Genomic DNA, 19172 nt, shown 5'->3' with positions numbered 1-19172 from the left:
CGGACAGGTCGACAAGCAAGGCTGGAGTGGTGATATAAAAAAACTTCTGAGACACTCTGGTGGTTGGAAAAAGATTGTATTGGTGTCAATTTGGCTGATGCCAGAAGTTCCCCCAAAAAAGGGTGTGTCCCCGCCCCCGCTCTCGAGCCTTCCCTTCTTATAAAGAAAGCTAACAAAAGATATAAATATGCAGTTCTCCCCTGTTACATATTCATTCTCATCCTACTTGCCCTTACATGGCCATCCAAAACCCTCAAGGACGAGAACAGATGAGGACTCCCCTTATGTTGCTCCTCGGCGCCATCTCGTCTAAACCGGGACCCATTCCTGTATATCCATCCCTTGATAAGTCGGGGACCCCTGTCGAAATCCCTGACCTGACATAAACTATGTTGAGGCCCACTGCAGTTCAGAATCAAAACTCATTGTAGTGGCGGCTCAACGCAAGATTATACATTCACCAGACCAACAGTTGCGCTATGTTAGAAGTAGAAATGAAGAATTATTACCATCCATAAATTACAACGTATGGAAATACAAATATAAAATGTTGTTGGGTTTCTCACCTGTTTCCCACTCTTCACTTTCCCAGCTTTCTTGTTTGTCACTTTTTCCTGTTTGCTTGTGTTTTGGGTTGCAATTTTTGATTGGCTCTCTTCATCACTGAGGTCAGCGTCGATCTGTAGTCACTCAATGTCGGTGTAATGTGTGCAAAAATATACTTTATCTGGAGGAACTCGTAATGTGTGCAAAAATATACTTTATTTCTAAAGCGCATTTCACGTATGTGGGTTTAAACTTGAATTGCTGTCTGTTTTGTTTTTTCAGCGTGACCAGTTTACATTAAGTACACTAAAGTCCATCAAAGGCTATTAATTACATAAATCCTACAATAAAGCAGAACTTTAACTCTATTCATGGAAGTAAAGTTTAATTTAGGCTATTAAGTAACTCAGTGGTGGGCCTTCAAGGCCTTCTCTGTTGGCCAAACAATCAATAATAAAAAAATTATCATAATCATCGCATTGGTGTCATATTATAGCTGAGCATTTTATTTTTAGGTGAGAGTTTTGAATCCAATCGGAATTCCGCTAGCTCGTGTTGCCGGGCAGGTTTCACAATACGGGGAGCGCGCATTATGCGTTCCGAGGCCTTAAGATGCAATTGTGCGAGCATCTCTTCTGTCGAAGTCAATGAGCTTTCATATTTGTTAGACGGTTGCGATAGCCAATCAGATCACGAGTTGGTTACAATGAGCCTTCTCGCTGACCTTATGCTGAGGGTGATGAACGCGTTTTGTGATTGGATACTCACTCGTGAGGGGGCAGCGCTCTGCCGAATCAACACACCAAAAAGTCGTCTGAAATATATTCTTGCTTTTTTGAAACCACAATGGCCGAAGGAGGGAAAAATGTGAATTTAATTGCAGATACACTTGCAAGGACATTTTCAAGTCGGACCTTTCAAGAGAAGCTATATCGTCCAACACTCACTCAGTGCTGCGTAAGTGTGTTTCTGGATATTATTTGTCCAGCCGTGGTGTCATAAATGATGGTATTTTGATGGGGATTCATTCAAGTTGGACGAAGTAGGACTTCACTGAAGGCACAGGTATGAAATGCACTGAAGTAACTTTAAAAGTAAAAGTAAAAAAAAAATACGATTGTTTAAGAATGTGCAAGAAAGAACTCAATCTGATCGAAATTTTGTGCTTTGACAAATGTTGAAAATAATGATATTTTCCAGGAGGTATTTATTTCTTTGTTGTTTATTCATTCAATTCTATACTTATTTCAATATTTGAGTATTATTTTTCTTTCAATATGTTGTATATTTTGTCTTTGAAGTGTGGGTCCTTGCTGCCTTCCGGAGAGGCAGCCGAGCAAGGCTGGATTGGTGATGGAAAAGAACGAAAGAAAGAAGAAAGATTTTATTCTCGTCACATGCTGATGTCAAAAGAAGTCTCCCCAAAAACGTGCGAGCCCCCTCTCAGACATTCCCTTCTTATCGGGAATGCCCAAATAGGACATGAATATCTAATTTTCCCTTGTTGCATATGCATTCCCATCCCGCGAGTCTTCGGGATTTCCCTCCAAAAGTCCCCCAGAGGGAGAGCAGATGCGTCTCCCCTTTGATACGACCAGTCTACTCGTGACCACCTTAAATTACTTCCATACCCTGGAAGGTCACTGACCTGGCAAGAGAATTGCCACCACCATAAACAATGCTCAGGCCTATTTTCTCTCAGGGCAGTATCTGGTTACATCGGAACTTCAGAACCAAGACTGGTCACTTCTGTGAGCTCCAGTCCCTTCATAGTTTCATAAAGAGAATTACTTCCCAGATCTAAATTAGGCCTTTTAAAAATACACTACTTTTTTAAAAAAATATATTTCAATGTATATTTAAGCTTGCTGATGTAATACTACAATATTTATTCAATTATTTTAATATGTGAAATTATATCAATATTAATTTAAACCATTTTATTTCACTCTTGATTATTTCTTAACATATTTGTTCATTTGAATATGTAGGCAATTTAAATTATTCCATCCCTCCAGGCATTTCCGGCCGCTCATCCGGGGTCGGGTTATTGAATTAATTTAATACTTAAGTATTTTTTACATTTCAATATTTATTTCAAAATTAACTCTTCTCAATGTGTTCAATATTCATAAAATGTTTCCATATTTCTTATTAATTAAATTAGGTCTGTAAGTGGGTGCCAATTTTAATATTTCCCTATTTCATTATATAAATAATTCAATGTATAAAAAATATAATATAGCATGAAAAAAAATATTTGGTATATTTGACAAAATGATAGTTTTTCCAAAGTGAGATTCTGCTTAGCAACAAACCCCAAACGCTTGATAGAGCTCAACCCATTAAGTGTATTTTGCAGAAATTTATTCAGAAAGCATAATATTAAATGTGAGGGGATATTTGAAGAGTTTGAGTTATGTTCAATGGACCATACATATACGAGCCAGCCTAACACAGCGAGAAAACCAGCGCTGACTCCAGTCGCCATCAAGTTGCCAACTCCTGACAAATCAAAACCTTTGAGAGAAACTGAGACTATTCGCGTTTCTCCTTCTGGCTCTTTTTATCGTTCAACTTCTAGATCAGTTTTTCACCTTTTCACACAACGTAATGAAGGCCAGTTGAGCAAGTGGAACAAGTGATTTTATTGATGATTGTGGAAGGCACCGATTTCATAAGCACCTTTTCTTCTCACACCTTTTCCATTAAGTACGATTAAAAAGACAACTGAAAAGTATAATATTAACAAATGTTGTTCCAGGCGAAGACAATTAATTTCATTTAAATGTTTGATGTAAACACACAAAAAAAATCATCATCACTCAGACACAATGGTTCTTCTGACACTGATCACATTGGCTAAATGTCAATAAAAAAGCATATTTTATTCAAAATCACATTTACATCTTACCACAAAGAGTCAGTTCCTTCAGTTTTTTGTTGTCTTTTTTTAAGCTTCAAGGATCGCTGCAATTTTCACCAGCACAATCGTGTCTCTCAGCGCTACGTTTAGTGAAGAATTTTTTTGCGCAAACGCTGCAACTAAATGGCTTTTCTCCATTGTGTGTTCTTGTGTGGTTTCGTAAATGCGACTTTAGAGAGAAACTCCTGGCACAAAATGAGCAGGAAAAAGGTTTTTCTCCACTGTGCGTTCTTGTGTGATATGTTAAACTTGAATTTTGAGAGAAGCTTTTACCACAAACTGAGCAAGAAAAAGGTTTTTCTCCAGTGTGTGTTTTTGTGTGACAAGTTAAATTTGACTTTGCGGAGAAGCGTCTACCACAAACTGAGCAGGAAAAAGGTTTTTCTCCACTGTGCATTCTTGTGTGGATTGTTAAATGAAACTTTTGAGAGAAGCTTTTGGCACACACTGAGCAAGAAAAAGGTTTTTCTCCACTGTGCATTCTTGTGTGGATTGTTAAATCAAACTTTCGAGAGAAGCATTTCCCACAAACTGAGCAAGAAAAAGGTTTTTCACCACTGTGTGTTTTTCTGTGCCCTTTTAAAGACAACTTTGAAGATAATGAGTCAGTGTGACATGCCCTTTCACCTTTGGCTTGCCCATCATCATCATCATCGTCATGAGCGTCTGATAATGTGTCCTCATTATGTACTTGTGATGGTCCCCATTGGTCTTCATCAACTTCTGTCGTCACGTGATGACTTGAGCTGCTGCTTCTAGGCTCCGCCCCTCTTTTGTCCTCATTCTCATCCTTTTTTTTATCTTCAGTCTTTATAGGGAGAATGTTCACTGGTGACTTGTTGATCTCCTCCTTTTTGATGTGAGTCAAGTCTGGCTCCTCTTTCACAGAACGGAGATCGTTTTCACTGGCGTCTGCAGGACACAAAAAGACAAATCCACATTTTGTTTGGTCAAGTCAAAGCTCATGTGGCGACTTTGTCTTATAATGTTTCCACCTTGCTACCTTGACTTGTTCCTGCCGCACACGGAGCAATGTGTGCGACCCCGATTTGGACCAGACCATGGGGGCATTTCACAAAATTACGTCCTACGATGTAAACCTCCATTTCCTCGCAGCACAACAGTGATAAACAAGCATTTAAAAAGGAAGCATGTTGTGGCTGATGCCCGATTTAATTCCTGACATAGTCACAGACGTTTCTGGAAGCGAGCTGAAGTTAGCACACACAGGCTATTGTGTGTGTCTGATGGAACACCTGTTGTGGTACCTTAACATATTGATGCAGACCACTGGGGGCCATCGCGACATAATGTCACTGATAGAATAGAAATCCTTCAAGTAAAATATGTTTACAAGTATTTCATTTTGCATTAAGAGATATAACTAAATGCTCCTGGGCTTGTTGGTAGAAAAGGGGGGTCTGACGTTCTCCCTTTTTAATTTCAGCGTAAGCCAAAGATTGCATTCCTTGCAGTATGTGCTTGTTCAATGATGAGATCCAAGCAACCCTGGATGGATGCATTAAATGTATGGATGAGGTGAAACGATGCACACGTGCACAAAACAGTGCAGGGCCACCCGAGGTTCTTTGATTCTCGCCCGACCAAGCCAGTACAACGTTCATAAATAAATAAGACCAATACGGACTTGATTTTCTTTTTAAAAACTTCATATTTTGTTTTTTTTTTTCACTAAAATTGATCAACCGCCATTGATGTTTTTGCCCCAGTGTGCACATTTTTTACAGTCAGGCAGAATTCCTTCCGTAAGGAATTGCTTGAACAAGATATGTCAGACAGAGTTTTTGCAAAAACGAGACAAGCCTGCACAAATGAATCTCCGAGCCAAGATTGTCTTTGTCACTTGCAAGGGGCAGTCCGTCAAAGAGAAAAGCTTTCCCACTCCTGTGCGGCGTTTTATTGAAGCACAGCAAAGTAATTTGTATATGCAAACTTATAAAGAATGGAAAAACATGAACACTTTGACTTTATCACACCCGTCCACACTCTTCCTGTTGTTCGAACGGTTTCAGCTTACAACACATGTTTGGGTCAAACTTCTGTTCAATGCGAGCTAAACGGTTTCCTGTCAAACACAGTTCAAGACGTGCATCTGTTTTTTTGTGGCTTCTTGCTCAACTGCCAGCATAGACACAACTCTGTTACCACTGAACTCACATTTTCCTGTTTAAGAGGTCCATGTTTTTGTGACCTTTTATTAACCTGTAAGCATCGTTTTGAAACATGAGGTGTCGGGTTGAAATGCCCTGAGGCCTTTGGGAGAGCTTAATTTGCTGCTGACTGAAATAGCTTACTGCACCAGATAAAGGTGACTGACACCAGGGAAAAAGCAGGCATTGTTGTTCATTTTTACCGGTCGTCCTGCTTCCTTCAGCTCTGTGCACCCTCTCTCTGCTAGCCCCCCCCCCCCAATATTAAAAAATAAAACGGCAATAACCTTGACCGATTTCCCCAAACAACTTAATGTTGTGATGCATATTTTTAACGATAGAAAGTCGTTCTTTACAAAGCAAATGAGAGTAAGACGTGTACAAACCTGCTTTGAGTGGCACAACACGAGGCTGCTTCCAACCTTCGCCCAGCAGTTGAAGATGTTGCTCGTTCTCTTCTTTTATTCCATTAAGTTCCACTTTGTACTTGGGTGTCGTTCTAGCACACATTTTCAAACGTCAATCTCAACAAATCCGCACTTGGTCTTTGCTTGGCGCTAACTCGTGTGCTTCTCTTTGTTCGACGAGATGAATGAAAGAGCGACGTTCTTCAAAGTCGCACAGAAAGGATTTCCTGTTCGTTACGAAAGCGGAAGAACAGGACACACCCCGCTGTGATATGATTGGCTGCTGGCTATGTGGCGCACTGTCACCAACTCACCGTCAGATGTCGCCATTTGCGATGCAAATCATTATCTTCTTCGAAACAGAGAAAAAACGTAAGATTTAAACCGTATACATATATATATACATATATATATACATACATATACACATACACACATATACATATACACATACATATACACATACACACACACACACATATACACATACACATACACACCTACACACACACACACACCTACACATATACATATATACCGCGGTGGCGGCGTACGTGCCTCCCTCTGCTAACGGTGAGACAGCCTGTGATGTACTGAATGCAGCTGTGAGCAGGCTACAAACACAGCACCCAAATGCCTTGTTCCTTATCTCTGGTGACTTCAATCATGCTTCTCCTTCCTCCTCTCTGCCTTCATTCACACAATATGTAACATGCCAAACCAGAGACAATAAAATATTGGACCTCTTCTATGCCAACACCAAGGAGGCGTACACGTCACTGCCCCTCCCCCCGCTGGGAAAAGCTGACCACAACTTGGTTGCTCTCCTGCCTGTGTACAAACCTCTCGTCCGCAGGCAGCCAGCTGTGACACGCACAGTTCAGCGATGGTCCGGAGAAGCCGAGGAGGCCTTGAAGGACTGTTTCAACACAACTGTGTGGGAGGTATTCAGCGAAGCTCACGGTGAGGACATTAATGGTCTAACAGACACAGTTACAGACTATATTAACTTCTGCATGGAGAACACCATTCCCACCAGGACTGTAAGATGTTTCTCCAACAACAAACCCTGGATCACACCGGACATTAAAGCTCTCCTGAAGGAGAAAAAGAGGGCTTTTGTTTCAGGCGACAAGGACGAGCTGAAGAGAGTGCAGCGTCAGCTGAGAAGGAGGATCCGAGAGGGGAAAAAGTCCTACAGGATGCGGATGGAAGAACAACTGCAGCGGAACAATGCCAGGGATGTCTGGAGGGGCCTGAAGACCATCTCAGGACACGGACAACCAGGTAAGACCCAGAAGGGGGGGGGGGCTTCAGTGGGCAAATGAGTTGAACCTATTTTTCAATAGGTTTGATCAAATGTCTGACCCCGCTCAGGCTTCCCTGATGCAGCCCCCACCCACCCCTCCTGCCACTGCGAACAAGACCCTCTCTCCCCCCTCTCTCTCTCCACAGGCTCCAGTTCCCAGCCTCATCAGACAACCACCACTTCCTCCTGCTCAGCCTTGTTCCTCACAACATCTCAGGTGAAGAACCAGCTGAGGAAGATGAAGGCGAGGAAGGCGGCAGGCCCAGATGGGATCAGCTCCCAGCTCCTCAAATCCTGCGCAGACCAGCTGTGTGGAATCGTCCAGCACATGTTCAACCTGAGCTTGAAGCTGGGCAGAGTCCCCCAGCTGTGGAAAACATCCTGCCTGGTTCCGGTTCCAAAGACACCCCATCCGAAGGAGCTCAACAACTTCAGACCAGTGGCGCTGACGTCTCATCTGATGAAGACCCTGGAGAGACTGGTCCTCGTCCATCTGCGCCCCCTGGTCAGCTCCTCAATGGACCCACTCCAGTTTGCATACCAGCCTGGCATCAGTGTGGATGATGCCATCATCTACCTGCTCCACACTTCACTCTTCCACCTGGAGAAGGCGGGGGGCACGGTGAGGATCATGTTCTTTGATTTCTCAAGTGCTTTCAACACCATCCAGCCCGCCTTATTGGGAGATAAGCTGGAGCAGGCGGGAGTGGCCCACCACCTCATCACATGGATTCACGACTACCTCACAAACCGGCCACAGTACGTGAGAACACAGGACTGTGTGTCTGACGTGCTCCTCTGCAGCACGGGAGCGCCGCAGGGAACTGTGCTGGCTCCCTTCCTGTTCACCCTCTACACCTCGGACTACAAATACAATTCCACAACCTGTCACCTGCAGAAGTTCTCTGATGACTCTGCGATTGTCGGCCTCATCACTGACGATGACGATCGGGAGTACAGAGGGGTTACGCAGGGGTTCGTGGACTGGTGTCAGCAGAACCGCCTCCAAATCAACGCTGGGAAATCCAAAGAGCTGGTGGTGGATTTCCGCAAGCGTCGGCACACTCCACCTGCACCAGTGAATATCCAGGGAACAGACGTTGAGAGGGTCTCAACTTACAAGTACCTGGGTGTTCATCTGAACAATAAACTGGACTGGAGCGACAACACAGACCCTATAGGAAGGGTCAGAGCAGACTCTTCCTACTCAGGCGGCTGAGGTCCTTTGGCGTTCGGGGAACACTCCTCAGGAACTTCTATGACTCGGTGGTTTCATCAGTCATCTTCTATGGAGTGGTCTCCTGGGCAGGAGGCATCTCGGGCCGAGACAAAAAGAGACTGGACAAACTGGTGAGGAGGGCCAGCTCTGTCCTGGGCTGCTCCCTGGACTCTGTGGACTCAGTGGGGGGCAGGAGGATGACGGCAAAACTGTCATCAATGCTGGACAAACCAGCCCACCCACTCAATGACACTCTGAGAACACTTTACAGCTCCTTCAGTGACAGACTTTTACACCCTCGCTGTACCAAAGAGAGATTTCGCCGCTCCTTCCTGCCAACTGCTGTCAGACTTTTTAACAAGAACATTGGGTCAGGCCTACAAACAGGAGGGCATTAGTGCAATTGTGCAGTCCTAGAATGCAATATACACTACTACTTTACTTTCAGCCAAGGGTGTACTTAAACAACGACCAATGATGTATTTTGTTTACCATTACAGTATTCTTATTACAATACTTCTATCACTGTAGTATTTCTACCACTGCAGGATGTTCACTATTACAGTACTTTTATCATTGCAGTACTTTTATAATTGCTGTATTTCCTATCATTGCGGTACTTTTATTACAATACTTTCATCATTGCAGTATTTTTCTATCGTTGCAGTACTTTTACTATTACAGTACTTTTATCATTGCAGTACTTTTACCATTACAGTACTTTTATCATTGCAGTATTTTCTATCATTGCAGTACTTTCCTGTCATTTCAGTACTCTCACCATTACAGTACTTTTATCATTGTAATATCTTTATCATTGCAGTATTTTCAATCATTCAGTAGTTTTTATCATTACAGTGTTTCCCCCTCTGTATAATGGACAGGCATTAGGAGTGTTTCCTTACACTAGATACGTTTATACTGTGTATATTTGCATGCTTTTTATGAATGTCTGCTGCTAATGTTATACATTAACGGCTACATTACGCCGCCGACTCTGTGTGATCTATAGCTTTGCTGCTGTAACACTTCAAATTTCCCCATTGTGGGACTAATAAAGGACATCTTCATCTTTATCTTTAAATGTTCCTGGGCTTGTTGGTCGAAAAGGGGGTTGTGGCCTTCTCCCTTTTTAAGCCCATATGTCAGGTTCGGCAATTTGACATATAGGGTTCATAGCTGGAAGGAGAGAGAGATGCAGCCCAAGTGGCTACAGAAAGGTTAACAAAGTTTATTTAACAACTTTATCTCCCCTCTGTTCCCCGATGCTTTTCACACATTCCCTTTTATAACATCGGGAAATCAGATTACACTTCAAGAAATCAGATTACACTCAAGGGTGGTACAGTTCGTCTTCTCAAAAGCTGGTTTAGTCCGGTTTATCATTGGCGTGCCGCCATGGGTCGCAGCGGACTTTGTCGTCAACATCTTCTATCAGGACCCAGCACGATGCTGTTTGCGTCAGACTTTGGGGCCAACTTCTTCTTATCAGGGCTCATCACGGTGTTGTTTACTTCATCGGCACTTCTGAAGAAGTGCCACCGCCCTGCCACACTCAAACTGTAAACACTCAAGCATAGTTCACTCTATTAAACTGCAACATGTTTTATGCACTACATATTAAAATAAGATGCATCACGGCAAATGTATAATAACCTCTTAATATTATTCTAACACCACAGTAAGCCAAAGATGCAGATGCATTTCTTGCAGCATGGGCTTGTTCACTGATGAGATCCGTGCAACCCTGGATGGATGCATTAAATGTAATTTAAATGTTTGGATGGGGTGAAACTACGCACACGTGCACAAAACAGTGCAGGGCCTCACGAGGTTCATTGACCGAGGCAGTACAAAGTTAATAAATAAATAAGACCAATACGTACTTGATTTTTTAAAATAACTTAATATTTTGTGTTTTATCCACTAAAATTGATCAACCGCCATTGATGTTTTTGCCGCAGTGTGCACATTTTTTAGAGTCAGGCAGAATTCCTTCCGTAAGGAATTGCTTAAACAAGATATAAAAACCAGAAAATGTAAAATGTTAAATAATCAGTTCAAATTTTATACTGGAAAAAACATGGAGTTCACCCCCCACTATTGTTTTTTCTTTGGCATTTATTTCCTGCACTGATTTTATTTGGCATCAACAAATGTTCAGCAGACCTGCAAATAAAAGGCAAGATTAAAAAATAAAACGCCAATAACCTTGAACGATTTCCCCAAACAACTTAATGTTGTGATGCATATTTCTAACGATAGAAAGTCGTTCTTGACAAAGCAAATGAGAGTAAAACGTGTACAAACCTGCTTTGTGTAGCACAACACGAGGCTGCTTGCAAACTTCGTCCAGCAGTTGAAGATGTTGCTCGTTCTCTTCTTTTATTCCCCAAAGTTCCTCTTTGTACTTGGGTGTCGTTCTTTCACACATTTTCAAATGATAATTGCAAAAAATCCGCACTTGATCTCTGCTTGGCGATGAGTCATGTGCCTCTTTTCGTTAGCGGCTAGCTAGCTAGCTAGCAAGCTAAGCTAACCACGCCGAAAAGCATCAACGCGCGAAGATGAAGTTATCGGGACACAAAGGCTTAACGAATAATGTCGTAGTCCTTAAGAGTAGCACTGTACATCCTATGAGAAAATTACAGTCAGTTCCACACTAAATCAGAAGAATTTAGCGGTGGACTGCTTTTGTTCCGGTGTGGACGGGTCCTTCGGAAGCTGCGCGCTTGCTTATGACGTCATGATTTAAACACGTATTTTTTCAAATATATTTCTTTGCCTCTGTGTTTGTTTTTACACTAGGATGTTCTATTTTAATATATATTTTATATAATATTTTAATTCGGTTGATAGAAAAAAAAATAACAAAATAACTAAATTAACGCCACATTGGCGAGTCAGCTCTTACGTCACTTCCGCCTTTGTCCGGAGAAGCCGCTGCTGCTCCAGCAGTGGGACGTTTACGTTTCTCCGACCGAACTTGCAACAATGCTGTGGTTCACTCGGGCTGCATGAATATAATGTCTGCATATACTAACAGTGGTTCTCAATTATTTCACGCCCGCCCCTACCAAGAAGAAAAAGATTCGCGCCCCCCAACCACCATTATATTTTTGTCTGAGTGTACTGATGTTAAATTGTCAATAAAATATCCCTTAACTAAGCTAAATTGAGAAGAAATATAATTTTGAGAACAGTTATAGTGAGGATCTCGAAACTCAGTACTCTGTTGTGCAAATATTGATGAGATGACAAATATTTGGCATGTTATTGTTGGAGTTGAGTCACCGTGGAAATGAGAAGTATTTAGTAAATCAACCTTTAAAAGCCAAACTTCCTCCAATGCGTGTTCGTTTTTTGTGCTCAAGAAGAAAAGGGTCAAATAAAGACTCAACAACTGATTAGAGTTCCGATATTTAGTTTCTTCAATTTCTGGAGTTCAGGAAATAGTACAAAGACAGATATCTGGGCGGCTTTTTCTTCATCTCACGAGAAACTGCACTTGGCGAGCACAGTCGAAAAATGTGCGCCATCTTTCAGCCCAGCTTCAGTTTTTATAGGAGTTTTTTATGTCAAGGGTAATGTAGGTTGAATCGGTCGTCCTCGCTCCCTCCCACGGCACGGCTCCACGTCCAAGGGAAGGTCCTGCCCAGGTTAGTCATCGTCTGGGTAGTTGATGATGGTCGATTCCTGTCTGGTCCCGTAGACTGGCACGCCAAGGCTGGCCTTCTCCGGCGGGCAGTCTCTCAGTCTCTCTCCTCGCAGGCATTCCTCTGTAATCTTGTCGGTGTGCGCGTGTGTATGTCAAAGTGTCTGTGCGTGTATGAGTATGTGTATGTGCAGGTGTAAGTATATGTCTGTGTGTGTGTATGCTTATGTGCATGTGCTCTGATTTCCAGTTGTTATGTCTTTCGGAATGTGTTTTTCTTTTGATAGCGTCTGTGTGAGTCCTCCAGTGCCCAATTTGGTATGTTTGCATCTTCTACAGCCAATGTAGAGAATGTGATTCATCGTATTTGTCCATGAAGTGCTGTGAATGTGAGGGCAGCTCATGGAAATGCTATGTGGGCAAATCTATTCTCACTAATGAGAATTTCACTAAAGTTCACACATTTCAACTAAGTACTCTAAATTTAGCATATGAGAATAATATAATAAATCAGTAAACATCAGGCCTACAATCCCAGTCATTCTTGTGACCCGTGCTTCTAGTTTCATTGGATAAATATTCAGTAAATATGCACCTGCTAACTTTAATTATCGACATTCTGTCCCGCATTTGTTTAAACTAATGCCAGTAATCGTAAAAGAATCATTCAATAAATGAGGCCGAAAAAATATCTTACCATGAAAATGAAAACGCAACGCCCCCTCCCTGTCGACCCCACCCCCTAGTGGGGTCAATCCCACTTAAAGTTATATTAGACATCAAAAAGCAACAAATTAACTAGTGCCGTCCCGCGATTAAATTTCTTAACTAAATAATCGCAACACTACCATCATTAATTGCACTCAATCACCTTTTTCAACTTGTTTGTGAAGCTTGTAGCAGTCACTTGAATAATATATTGTAATTAACATAACATCCCCTCCATGAGCTGTCACCTTATCGTGGTGGAGGGGTTTGCGTGTCCCAATGATCTTAGGAGCTAAGTTGTCGGGGGCTTTTTGTTGCCCCTGGTAGGGTCACCCATGGCAAGCAGGTCCTAGGTGTTGGAATTTATCTTTATATCAATGTTAGAATTTAACTTTAACCCAATGTAAACTCAAATAAGTAATCTGACTCCAATTTGCGACCTTACCCAACTCTCACACATCCAACAATATGCGCGCTCGTTCTGCAATAGAAAGGTATCAGGAAGCCGGCATTTTCACGCACGAATGGATTTATTCCCAATACACAGATTTCTACATGGCACCTGGATCTCGAATCCCTCTCAATACAAGTCTACACCTCTCTTGCCACCAGCGAATGTGTTCTACCCCCGAGTTGCCCAGTCCTGATTCATACTATACAACATGCAAAATGGCACAGACAAAAGCATCCTGGCATGATTCTATTGGCTATGTGTATTGCAGTTAACTTTAGCTCGCTCTCATTGGTCTTTCTCCTCCCGCCGAATCCCGTGGCTCCTCCTGCGTGCGATTCCCCCGATGGCCGCTCCTTCCCGGAGTCATCTCGTCTCGCTCAGCACCTTCTGTTTCTAAAACATTCCATTCTTGCACAACCCCCGCAACCAGTTTCGCGCCACCAGTCACACTCTCAGCATTTTACAATATCACATTTTCATACATTGGATGCACCAACATCTAATGAACTATGTTAAGCTCAAACTCTTATATTCCTTTAATAGTCAAAAGTATGAAATCCTTTAAGTGTAACTGAAGTTTAGACCATGCTAATGACCAGACATTCAGGAGAGGAATGCAGGAAGATTAGATCACAGCTGCACCACAGGAGGTGTGAACGAGACCCCTCTGAAACAATGGACTTCCATGCCAGGATCACAAAAGTGGCTCCGAGCAGTCTAACCTTTGTTCAGTTTTAAATTGACTGCCATTTACATTATCCTTTAATCCCTCTCATGACCTCAGACATCTGAGGTCATCACTTGAACACCTTATTTCATTGCTGCACACGAGCTCGACATCACTTGCCATAAAACTAAAACACATCAAACAATTAGTAAAAGAATAAGAATCAGTAGAAAATTTCCTTCCCTCCTTATGGCCTCAGGTCCCCGAGGCCATCTTTCCATACTCACATCCTGGACTCCCGGAGGGCCACGGCTACCTCCGCCTCCTGGGGGTCCTTTTGAGGGATCATCATGTACTGACCACCCGGAGGGAGTGGCCCCAACGTGCGTTCTATTGTCTTAACAGTTAATGATCTGATACATGGAATACAGCAACATCCGCATAACACCATAATAGCGGCAAACACAGCGATAGAAATCAGTACTGATGCAATCAGGCTTTTATATTTACCAAAGATGTTGAACCAGTCAGAATACCAACTGGTGTCCACACCTGAGTGCTCCTTCATTTTGTTACTTAGCGTGCGCAGACCCTCCAATGCCTTGGTAAGGCGACCGTCAGGAGATGTATTGTTGGGAATCAGAGTACAACACTGATCCCCAAAAATACCACACACCCCTCCTCTTTCGGCTAACACCATATCTAAGCTTATTCTGTTCTGGAATGCCATAAGAGACGTGGCAGCCAATTGCTCATGCACTGCCTGGAGTGCTGAGGTGGTAAAATTCGCCAATCGTTGGACATTATAGTGGACATAATTAATCCGGTCCACATTTTTGTTTACTGTAACGAACAGGAAAAGGCTCTCCCATCCTGCCGCAATTTGATCCACCAATTTATACTCGTCAGGGATCCCTCTTGGAACTCCAATTGCATCTATATACGTGGGATCTCCTGCATTCAACCATTCTTGCATGTCCCTTCTCTTCCTGTTAAGGAAGGGGATTCTTCCCCATTGTCCAACACCTTCCCACTCCATTTTGGCCAGATCTAAGGCTGTCACACTAACTGGCATGATCAGCGTTACCAGGGCTCACTTACCTGAGGCATTGGTGGGAAGCCTATCGTACAGCACTTTCTCTCCACACCACAGCCAAACATCATCACGAGCGAGAGGGATTCCTACTGGCAAAGACACATTTTCATTACACCATGACTCCTGGAGATCTCCAATCCCAGGACCCGTCCCATTTAACTTTTAGGCAGGTGAACTTTTGTTTTGCAACTTGGGTGTCAAAAATAGGCTCTTTCTTTTTTATTCCCACATCATTCCATGGGTGTGTCCAATTAAAATTGTCACCCAAGTGTTCACCTGTGTCGGTTGTTTACATTTCAGATTTAGCAGTAGTTGTTGTGTCTGTGTCAGCGTCTTACCATCATCTCGCTCTGCTCCATACCATACCATTCCATTACATGCTCCTTTCGCTCCATCACTTCTGTCATCCCGCATCCTATGTTCAAACGCCAACATCGTCCACACAAAGCACACGCCAGCAGGTAAAATAGTCAATAAGTTAAACATTTGCATCGTCATCGTCTTTGTTCAGACTCGAAAGTGTCTGACTTTGATCCAATTCATGCCATCTACACATTCCCTCTCTTGACCTGCCCGTCCGGGCGGTCAACCTCTAAGCTCAACCTTGGCGGGCACAAATACTGGCGTTATGGTACCACTTTTGTCCCGTAGTTCCCAATTGGATGGCGTGAGAGGTTCTAGCCAGAACTCTAAACTGTCCTTATCAGCGAGATTGAGTCCACCTCCGGGAAAGCACCCGGAGGTTGATGCACGGAGTGATGTCCGACTCCAGTGATGCTGAGTTCACTTAGTTCAAATATCTAACTGTGTTCCGAGATCACAAATTAAGCCTCGAGCTAACGCTCCAATTTTGACCGTTAATTGACAAATTTTAAAGCAACACAAATGAAATAGTAACCATTTATGCTTAAAATAAAAAAAATCCCAAAACTATAATAACGCAGATACCGAATTAAACCTCCATTACTTTCTTTTTTCATGGGAAGAAAAGGTGCTCTACAAGACATAGACAGCTCCAAGACCGCTGCAGTCTTCACCTCCTATTGTCTCATGATTGGCTCAATCCACCTTAAAGGAATGTAGGAGTTGGAGCGTGGCGTAGTTCATGGTATGTCGCGACATCCTGTATGTGGGGGTGTGAAACTGTATGTGGGGGTGTGACTGGTGGAGCGCAACAGAATGGGGGTTGTAAGAGCGTGCACGAGTGGAATGTTTCAGGACAAAGGGTGATAGCATCAAGGAGGGAGCGAGACGAGATGAAGGAGCAGCCATCGAAAGATCACAACCAGGAGGAGCCACCACGGGATTCGGCGGGAGGAGAAAGACCAATGAGAGCAAGCTAAAGTTAACTGCAACATCACATAGCCAATAGAATCATGCCAGAAGGCCTTTGTCTCTGTTACATTTACATATTGTACAGTATGAATGACTACTGGAAAAACTAAAAGTTCTGTTCTGTTGGTGGCACGAGAGGTGTAGACTTGTATTGAGAGGGATCCGAGATCTAGTTGCATATGTAGTAAATCTGTGATTGGGAATAAATCCATTCGTGCGTGAAAATGCCGGCTTCCTGATACCTTTCTATTGCAGAACGAGCGCGCATATTGTTGGATGAGTGTGAGTTGGGTAAGGTTGCGAATTGGAGTCAGATTACTAACTTGAGTTTACATTGGGTTAAAATTAACATCTAGCATTGATTTAAAGGTAAATTCCAACAATTTATGGTGACGCCGACGGTGATGCATGAGAGGTAATAGAAGTCTGGGACTTCAAAGAGAGTCTGGGGCTCTAAGAAAAGGAAAGAAGCCTGGGGCTTCAAGAGCCTGGGGCTCAAAGGAAGCCTGGGGCTTCAGGAAAAACCACAAGAGTCTGAGACTCGGGCCTGGGGCCCACGTCCACACCAGGTGACGACCTGATAAAGATTAAAGGATAAAGGAGCCACACTTCTGACCGTCCTTCCTCTTGGGCCCACAGTGACATAAGGTAAGCAGATCCATTTCAAATTCTGCATATTGGCAACGCTAAATTATAGGAGGAAGGAGGAGCGGAACGGCGTTAAAATATATGGTTAAATAATTAAATAAATATATAAATAAGTGTAACAGTGTGGACGGATAGTAGAGTATAATCTGGGATTTACCTACTAGAATAGTTTGGAACTATTCGTGGTTACGATACGAGTAAAGCATCAGTGTGGAAGCGGTGTGTATGTGAAGCCTAATTTTGTTCTGCATAAGAGTGGTTGGGACACGCACGAGTGGATTTCAAGATGGCGAAGGAGTGGATGTGTGATAGTGATCTCGGGTGTGGCACGTCAGATGAACGGAATGAAGTCTGGTCGGAGATAAAGGGTCATTATGCTAAACTGGAATCACAGTTGATTAGTGGAATAGAAAATAAGAAAATTAAGAAAGAAAAAGAACGGAGTCAGAAGTTGTTTTTTAAATTAAAAAAGGATGAATTGTTTCGCGGAGAGCCCGGAACATGGAACATGTTGAAGTTAGCGCGGCAGTTACAGAACAAGGAAAGCAGAATGTTGGCAGATATTCGAGATATGAAGGAGGATCAGAGCCAAGCCGGATGGCTACAGCGTCATAAACTTGAGAAGGAAGTGAAGGAATTGGAGAAAGAGAGACGAGGCATTCACCAATTGGCAATTATTGCAACTGCGCTGGCGGCGATAAATGAGGAAGAGAGTGAGAATGTGGTGGAGAGAGAGGGTGTTGTGATTGAGACAATGGAGAAGAAGGCGGAATGCTTGAGAGGCATTTATCCACAGTTGGCAGAGTCGCGAAAATATGTGTTTGAACCGCCGCCGTATGCGACGGCGCCAGTGATGGCCCCTGTAGTCACATTGGGAGGCAGAATGGTTCTAGATGTGGACGATAATGATACACGAATGGCGCCGGCGACCATACAATTGATCGAACAGGCTGTGAACAATGAGAGGAGGAGGATGCGCGGGGAACAGCAGGGGAGTGTGGAGTCACCAGTGCTGGCCCCGGGGGCGGCACGAGCAGAAGGAGGGGGCACCCCGAGTGCGGGGAGTGGGAGAACTTCAAAGCTGATGAGGAAGGAGGCAGCGCGTAAGTTGTTGGAAGGACAAAGGGTGCAGAGTGAGGAAAGAGAGATGTTGGAGGTGATGACGGGGGCACGGAAGCGGGGGCAGGCAATGCCTAACGACGCTGACCCCCGCGAGGAGGAAGGGCAGAGTGAGGAGGAAGACGAGGAGGTGTTACGTGAACAGCGGCAGATGCTCAGAGCATTGAGTGAAGGAGAGAGGCTGGGCGATAGTGAGGCGAGCATAAATAGGGCGGAGTGTGGAGGCTATAATACGCGAAGTAAAAATAAAATGATGATACAGCAGGAGCAGCCGCACACAATGGCACCCTTAGTGGTGACTCATGCTGGCCGCCACTATGAGCCTTTAGTGCTTCGGGATGTGGCTGCAGTGGTGGAAAAATTGCCTCCTCTGCATAAAGGGGCACGAGCCTGGATTACTAAATTCTTAGCTGCCATGTCAGGACAGGGAGTAGCATTGGGGGATTTTAGACAAGCCATTTTGGGATCCTGTTCCCTGATTCAGTTACAGAATATTGAGGGGGCAGCTGGCACCCGTCAGCTGGGAAGAGAAACGCCCCTGGCTGAGATCTCAGAGGCATTGTTCCGAGAGCTGAGGGCGGCCTTTCCCTCCCCAGTGGATGTGGTGCCTACAAATTTTAACTACAGAATAGATGTGGCTCCCGAGCAATATTATGCTCAGGCATTGGAGCAGTGGATTGAAACCACAGGTAAACACCCCGGCAGCAATCCTGAAGCTGAGATGATGTTCAGGACGGCGATGTTGAATGGCCTCCCAAAGGAGGTGCAAGAGGTTCTGAGACTTGACCCGGACATTCTGATCTGTCCGGAACCAAGATTTAAAAGGCACTTGATACACCATTGCCGCATCTACATGGAAAAAACAAATAAAGACCGAAAGGAAACTGATGCTCTGGCAACCAGTTTGGTAAA

General features: G+C 43.6%; 1 protein-coding gene across 2 annotated transcripts; it reads right to left on the bottom strand.

The window, feature by feature from the left end:
• Nucleotides 1-3395: 3395 nt before the first annotated feature.
• Nucleotides 3396-11284, bottom strand: LOC148341592 (uncharacterized). Of its 2 annotated transcripts, none has more exons than XM_088288887.1 (2): nucleotides 10889-11284; nucleotides 3396-4384 (listed from the first exon to the last, which is right to left on the bottom strand). In XM_088288887.1, the coding sequence occupies exons 1-2, from the start codon at nucleotides 11010-11012 to the stop codon at nucleotides 3507-3509; spliced, it is 1002 nt and encodes a 333-aa protein (XP_088145013.1). In that variant the 5' UTR covers nucleotides 11013-11284; the 3' UTR covers nucleotides 3396-3506. The 2 variants fall into 2 exon arrangements, 1 of the variants encoding a protein (XP_088145013.1); XR_015842336.1 differs by lacking the exon at nucleotides 3396-4384 and adding an exon at nucleotides 9674-10138.
• Nucleotides 11285-19172: the final 7888 nt, after the last annotated feature.

This window comes from Idiotropiscis lumnitzeri, chromosome 2 (assembly GCF_059441095.1).
Source record: "Idiotropiscis lumnitzeri isolate Australia: NSW breed Sydney's pygmy pipehorse chromosome 2, RoL_Ilum_1.0, whole genome shotgun sequence".
Taxonomy (NCBI): Eukaryota; Metazoa; Chordata; class Actinopteri; order Syngnathiformes; family Syngnathidae; genus Idiotropiscis; species Idiotropiscis lumnitzeri.
The sequence above is the reverse complement of the archived record's forward strand: the minus strand, read 5'-3'. Positions and strand labels throughout refer to the sequence as shown.

What these genes read in the sequence shown, in the direction of transcription:
- LOC148341592 (XM_088288887.1), bottom strand. Translation starts at nt 11,012, where the DNA reads ATGTGTGAAAGAACGACACCCAAGTACAAAGAGGAACTTTGGGGAATA. An exon ending in TGTTGTGCTACACAAAGCAG is followed by an intron (nt 4,385 to 10,888) that starts GTTTGTACACGT and finishes TGTGTCCTGCAG; the next exon opens with ACGCCAGTGAAAACGATCTC.